The sequence below is a fragment of the Physeter macrocephalus genome, chromosome 6, assembly GCF_002837175.3.
Source record: "Physeter macrocephalus isolate SW-GA chromosome 6, ASM283717v5, whole genome shotgun sequence".
In the NCBI taxonomy this organism is placed as follows: Eukaryota; Metazoa; Chordata; class Mammalia; order Artiodactyla; family Physeteridae; genus Physeter; species Physeter macrocephalus.
This window is the reverse complement of record NC_041219.1, coordinates 4,732,517-4,739,966: the sequence shown is the minus strand read 5'-3', so window position 1 is coordinate 4,739,966 and position 7,450 is coordinate 4,732,517. Positions and strand designations below refer to the sequence as shown.

At 41.0% G+C, this 7,450-nt stretch overlaps 1 protein-coding gene across 1 annotated transcript; it reads left to right on the top strand.

Annotated features, from left to right (window-relative positions):
* Positions 1-1,972: 1,972 nt before the first annotated feature.
* On the top strand, positions 1,973-7,151 carry IL22 (interleukin 22). The gene is made up of 5 exons (XM_007106257.1): positions 1,973-2,158; positions 3,067-3,132; positions 3,244-3,387; positions 4,315-4,380; positions 7,044-7,151. The coding sequence occupies exons 1-5, from the start codon at positions 1,973-1,975 to the stop codon at positions 7,149-7,151; spliced, it is 570 nt and encodes a 189-aa protein (XP_007106319.1).
* The last annotated feature ends 299 nt before the right edge of the window (positions 7,152-7,450 follow it).

The following is a 7,450-nucleotide window of genomic DNA, read 5'->3' as shown; positions in this document are numbered from 1 at the left end:
GGTAAATAAAAGAAAAGACAGAGGAATATCTTTGTGACCTGGGGATGGAGGGAGATTTTTACACAAAGCCTGGAGAAGCACAAACAATATAATGAAAAATAATGTTTTACATGACATCCAAATTACGTTTTCTGTTCAACAAAGGACAAGTAGAAAAAGTTAATAGACAGGACACAAATTGGGAGAAGGGTTGCCTACAACCAAAAAGAGAATAATATATAAAACATACAGGGTACTCTTACAAATCATCATCATCAAAAACAACAATAAAAGACCAAAGCCCATTAGAAAAATGGGCAATTGATGTAAACACTCAGTTCATAAAAGGAAACCCAAGTGGCTGCAAATGTATGAAAACTGCTAATTGAAACAATGAGACACCATTTTAAACCTCCAAAAGCTGGTAACATTAAAGCTGGATGATGCCAAAGTGTGGGTGGGGATGTAAGAAAGCAGAAAGCTTTCTTCACTGATGTGAGAGAGTAAATCAATGCTGCCTTTCTGGAGAGCAATCTGACGTATCTAGTAAATGAATTGATCTCTATGACCCAGCGGACCTACTCCTGGGTAACTGTTTCAAAGATATTCTCTAAAATTACCATTAAAATGACTTGGAAGAGGTTGCTTAGTGCTGTGATGTCTGTGAGTGGTTTAGGTGCCCATCAAAGGGGGGACAAATAAGTAAAATATGGAGACTCAGTATGGCACGTCACGCTAGAAATAGGAGCTACACACAGCAACGCAGATAGATTGCAAGACCACGGTGCCAAGTGAAAGATTAAGAAAGAGAACCATTCCTATAAAATAAAAATACACCCCCGCCACTAAACAACACTTGCTACTTGCTGTTTTACAAGGATGCATATATATTTAGAAATGTATGTCAAATACATTAGAGCAGTTGTCTATGGCAGGATTAGAGGTGGTGGTGGGTGACTGGTGCAGAGGGAAGGAGAATAATGACGGTGGGATCTCACACACACACTCACACACACACACACACACACACACACACACACACACACACACCCAGAAGGAATCTTGTATGGAACAGTGATCTTGTGTGTTGTACTGAGGAGTATGATGAATACAGAACTTTTTACCTGAGACACCTAAAGTCCTACTTCTAGAGAGATGTGTACTTTAAAGGAATGCATTGTGGATTTCCAAGCATCGGCCAGCGGGTTGGGAAAGAGTGTAATCATGCAGTCAGTGAATATCCATCGCCTGCCGTGTGCCGGGCACCGTTCTGGGTGCTGGGGCTGGTGTAGTGAATGAGACAAAAAAGCCTACTTCTGGCAGAGCACAGAAAAAAACTTAATGTAAGTCTTTAATGTAAGAATAAACAAAACTTAATGTAAGACTTTAATGTAAGTCTTTTAAGTGCTTTATTTTTGATCACCTCCAATGAGATAAGAATCTATGAAGCTGGTAGGAAAATGAGTTCGTGACCAAAATGCTTACTCACTGACTATAGGAAATCAAAAAATATTATACTAAACCTGGAATCTACAAAGACAAAGCAATTGTTTTCTTTGAAAAGTATGTAGGGTTTGGAAAATTTCTGGGATTTGTCTGTAAAAGCACCCTCTGGGCCCTAAAAGTGACGTCTTAGGGAAATGCTGGCGTATCAAGGTGGGAAAGCTAGGAGGTGGTGCTTTGTGGGCTCCTATGGTGGTTAGGTAGTTCTCAGAAGACAGCACTGGAAATTAGATAATTGCTGACGTCATATTTTTCACACACACAATTTGTTGTCCTGGGGGCTATAAAAGCAGCATCTTCTACCTTCCCATCACAAGCAGAATCATTGAAATCAACAGGTAAGTCCTCCAACAAACTTGGTATGCTTGTTTGCTGGGTGTGACACTTCTTGATACTTACTTTTTTCCTTTGTGTTGTTTTTGCTTCTTGTTCTCTTGATAACAGGTTCTCCTTCCCTAGTCACCAGTTGCTCGAGTTTGTGTTGTCTACAATGGCTGCCCAGCAGAAATCTATGAGCTCTTCCCTTATGGGGACTCTGGCGGCCAGCTGCCTCCTCCTCATGGCCCTGTGGGTGCAGGGAGGAGCGGCTGCGCCCATTGTGTCGCACTGCCTGCTCGACAGGGCCAACTTCCAGCAGCCTTACATCACCAACCGCACCTTTGCATTGGCCCATGAGGTACTCATCTCACTCTTTCTCTCTTTTGCATCCTTAACTACCTGGAACCTGAATAGTTCTTAAAGTTTCTTCAGAGCACATCTAAGATCTTTAAGAAACCAACATTTATCTCCACTGGTGGACCAGCCATCATATTCTCTGTCTCTTCTGAGACTTTGTGGAGATCTTCCATTTTGGCCTTTAGGATGCATACATTGAGTTTTACCCTGAAAGGAGCCATTTAGTAGCCCATCTGACTATTTATTTTTCCCTTTATTCCTCTAAGCATTATTTTATTTTACTTTATTTTATTTTATTTTTTGAAGAGAAAGAAATTGACATTTATTGAGCACTTACTATGTTATGAACTCTATGCTAGGAGCTTTAAATCCATTTTTTAAAAAAACTGAGGTATAGTTGATTTACAATATTATTTAAGTTTCAGGTGTACAACATAGTGAGCCACAATTTTTAGGGATTTATAGTTATTACAAAACATTAGGTATATTACCTATGCTGTACATTATAACCTTGTATCTTATTTATTTATTGAAGTCTAGTTGATTTACAATGTCGTGTTAGTGTCAGGTATACAGCACAGTGATTCAGATACATATATGTATATGTATATTCTTTTTCAGATTCTTCTCCCTTATAGGTTATTACAAAATATAGTTTCCTGTGCTATACAGTAGGTCCTTGTTGCTTATCTGCTTTATATATAGTAGTGTGTATATGTTCATCCCAAACTCCTCATTTATCCTCCCTCCCAACACCTGAGCATTATTTTAAACTTATGCACATATGTGAATCCTTTCTTTAGTCCTTATGTGGCTGCTCTGGGGAGAGGGGATAGAGTACAGCTCTACTTACAGACATTTCTTCTAGCTCCTTGACGTCCAGGCACTTAGTCTTTTCTTCTCTTCCAGGCCAGTTTGGCAGATAACAACACAGATGTTCGTCTCATTGGGACCAAACTGTTCCAGGGAGTCAATGTAAGCCATAGGCGTGATGCCACTCGTGGTTATTTGCAGCGGTGGTGAGGATGGGTTGGGTCTTCTGAATGTCGCCTAATATGAGCCCTGCTGTTTCACTTTCACCAACAGATGATGGAGCGCTGCTATACGCTGAAGCAGGTGCTGAACTTTACCCTTGAAGAGGTGCTGTTCCCCCAATCCAATAGATTCAAGCCCTACATGCAGGAGGTGGTGCCCTTCCTGGCCAGGCTCAACAAAAAGCTAGGCCAATGTGTAAGTTCCTTTCCCAACCTAAGTCCACCCGCTCCCAGGTGCCCACCCTCCCTCTTTCTTCTGCATGGAGCCCTTTTCTTTCCCACCCTCGTTTGTTGCCCCTCCCATGCTGGCAGTTAGAAGTGCCTCAGGAACACCATTACAGGAATCATTGGGAATCATAGAATGTTTACTTTTGCTTTAATTGAGTCACACTTTGAGTTGATGGTGAGGGACAGGGTCTGAAAGACCACATGAGGCTTATTTGTCCCTGGGAAAAACCAATTCGGGTTATGTGAGATGAGGGAGGAGTCGGGAGCTGTAAGGAAAAATGCCAGTTGGTGCAAATGAATCCACTGAGTATAAGCTGATGGAGGGAGGGAACTGGAAAGAGAGAAAGAGGGAAACAAGAAGATTTAATATTTGGTGGTGGGTGGGCGAAGACTGCTGCCCTTTTGATATGGGAAGTGACAAAATCAGAGGTGTGTGAACTCGATGCGTCTGAACATTTAAAACTATGAAAAAAGATTTGAGTGGAGTGAGCAGAGCAAAGGGGGCCTAGTATTTATTGAGGAGGGCCCCGTTCACATAAGATGTTTTAAGTATGTTTCTTGTTCTGAGCACGCATTTTTGATGAGGTGCAGTTATGGTTTTATTCTTGACAGGATTTGCATAAACCACTCCACTCTTTCCACAAACTTCAACCTCAGTAGGGTTTCCCAAAAGTGAAGCGAGGTCCCGTGTAATAGAAATGACTGGACTTTGGTGTCCAAGGAAATTCAAGAGCTCAGAAAATCTAGGCCACTGGTGAAATCTAGGTCATTGTGGGCAAAATTGCTAAGAACATTAATTCCAGGTGAATGGAACATACCTCACTTAGGGGCGCTGAGGTTCAAAAAGCTTCAGTACAACAGTGTTAAAATTGTTACTCTGGTTTCCATTTTGTAGCATATTGAGCGTGACAACCAGAATATCCAGAGAAATGTACAGAATCTGAAGGACACAGTGAAAAAGGTACTACCAATAACTATTAATGCTAAATCATTTGATAGAAGAGACAAATGTTGTTTTCCTTTCCTTTCTTTTCTTTCCTTTTTTTCCCCCCATGTCATGATTTTTTACTTGATTCTCCTGCCATTGGGTTGACTATTTAGGTGCATATGTGTATAGATGCGTCTATATGTTTATAAGTCAATTTCCAAATTTTGTAAATCATAGAATTCTAGAACTGGCCAGGAACTTAAATCATCTAATCTCATCACCCCACATGCCACTCACTGGCAGAGCCAGAATAGAATACTGGTGTTCTGAATCCCATCCAGGCCAGAAGCAATGGATATTATGTTTAGTCTCATTAATTCTAAGGGAAATTTAAGATTCCTACTGATTCATTTAATCTGAAGAAGCATTTGTTCAAAAGCAGAAAAGTGTCTGGGGGCAGATTTATTTGAAATAATTTTTGAAGTCATTCCTTTGAAGATTTAAAACTTGGAGAAATATACCCAGAACAACCATAACAAAAGAGCTGGACTTGCATATGTAGGATGAATTTCTGGAATGATTGATACTTACATTTAACTGTTATAATATAATACCCAATATCTATTGATTTTAATTTAAAAGCAAGAGTGAACAACCCCCAGTTTCTTCTTTTTTTTTTTTTTTTTTTTTTTTTTTGCTGTATGCGGGCCTCTCACTGTTGTGGCCTCTCCTGTTGCGGAGCACAGGCTCCGGACGCGCAGGCTCAGCGGCCATGGCTCACGGGCCCAGCTGCTCCGCGGCATGTGGGATCCTCCCGGACCGGGGCACGAACCCGTGTCCCCTGCATCGGCAGACGGACTCTCAACCACTGCGCCACCAGGGAAGCCCCCCCAGTTTCTTTTACACAGTTTCAAATAGAATGAAAATACTAGTAACGGATTCATTATAGGGAAATGAAAGTCCAAACTGGAAACCCTCTTTTCTTCCTCTCTCCTTTTCCTTCCTTTCTAGTTTTCTCCCTCCTTCAACAATGCCCTAGTGAGCATCTATCTGGTATAGGTTAGTGTACATTTCGACGGTGAAAGATATTGTCAAGTGGCCTATTTGGGGAAAAGAACAATGGTGGAAGGCTCAGGCCAGCAACTGTGACTCATCCAAAAACCAGAGGTATGATTAGTAGCAGCAAAAGTGATGATTTGGCAAGCAGGTACAATGAAACCTCAGAAACGTGAAGGCTCTAGTTGATGGAATTTTCAGGAACAAGCGTAACCTCAATTCCCCTTTTTCCATCTTGATGTTTTTTATAAAAAGTCTTTCTTCCTGAACATGCTTTAATGAACGTGTCTGGTTCTTCCTTTGATAACTGAAGGATTTGTTGTTTTTCATTGTGAAGATCAATTCTCTTGTTATAGAATCATTAGCTAGACGTGGAGGGCTGAATATTAGCATGCCATAGCCAAGAAGTACTTTGCGCTTCTGCTTTGAAAAATCCCTCATGTCGGCTTACTTTGTTGTCTTTAGAAAAGTGAAGTGTGGGAGAGAAAAATCTGATGGTGATCTGCGTGGGAAAACAGATTTTAAATCTTTTAATCCACTTTGAGAGAATTGACTTTCACATTTGCAACCGGTTGCCACGTGGAAGAGTGGTTATGCTTTTTTTTTTTTTCCCTTTAGCTCCAGAAAGCATAGTGAGATGAATGTTATTCAGACAAATCTCAGCATGAGGAAAAACTGGTCAACGCTCTCTGAAATGGGAGGGTTGTCTTGGGGGGTAGTAATTCCCTGTCACTGGAGGTAAAAGCAGAGAGAAGGCTATAGCAGAACGGATGACACACAGTAGGGCAAGAGAAGCTTTAAAATTCTTTATAATCTTGGGAGTCTTTGAGATATAAAAATCATCTCTTGGCATTATGTCAAAGGAAGTATGGAAAGATGGAATGGTGGAAGAAAGCAGGAAGAGAAAGGAGACCAAAATCTGGAGGACAATGATGACTTAGGGTTGTTGTTTTCTTTGAGGCAATCTTGAGCACATTTAATAGATTAGATGAATGTCAGAGGAGGATGATTTGGACTTGAACCTGGGTTCCCTCTCCCATGGAGTTTGAAAGCCTCATTTGCCTACTGCTTGGAAGGAGGAGGAAAGAAGGGGTGTTAGAAGTCGTATCTGGCCTTCTACTATTAAAGCAACTGGATAGGATGCATTTGGTATTTTCCCCATGAACGTGAAAACCTGTTTTTTCTACCCCTCGGTCAAGAAAGTGGGAACAGAAAAAGCCCATGTGTATTGGTAATGTGCAGTTTTGATTCAAGGCTGTTTGAGCTAAGTGGTTATACGTAACTGATTGGTCACAGACAGTAGTGGGCCTAGGAGGTAGGGCAAGGCAGAATGAGTGGCACTCTGGATCCCCCAGATCCCAGCACAGCCTCTATCTGCTTGCTCTGGTTAGGAAGTGGTTTGAAACATCATCAGCTTAGACTGATGCCCACAGGTGCCCTCTCAGTTCAGATAGCCGTAATTTTAAAGTCTTTGGCAAATCACGTACACTTGCTAAAAGAGTATTATTACTGATCTTTTACAAAAGGCTAAACCTTGGTTTCTGTCCCAGCAACCTAACCATCTCATCTCCCTCTAATTTGTTCCTCTTTAGAAAACACGGTATAAATGCTGAAATACTTGTGTGTTCTTATTTTCACAGCTTGGAGAGAGTGGAGAGATCAAAGTAATTGGAGAACTGAATTTGCTGTTTATGGCCCTGAAAAATGAATGCACTCGTCCAGGGCAAAGCTCGGAAATGGATAACTAACACTTCTTGCCTGTTAGAAATAACAATAAGGTCCCCTGAGGTTTTCTTTTATCAAAAGAAAAAGGGGAAACCAAACTCCACAGCCCTGTGTGGATTCTAAACAAATCCCTGCTTAGCTTAAAAAAGAGAACAATGTCACTTGTATCCATAGGACCAGAAGGTAGACCTTCCAAGCATTACGAGATCTATTAATAACATTTTATCGTAGTTGGTGTTTTATACACAGAAATTTAATTTTTAAGCAGTTGTCTATTTCCCCACAAAAAAGATTACTTCCCCATCTCTTTAGGGAAAAAGCC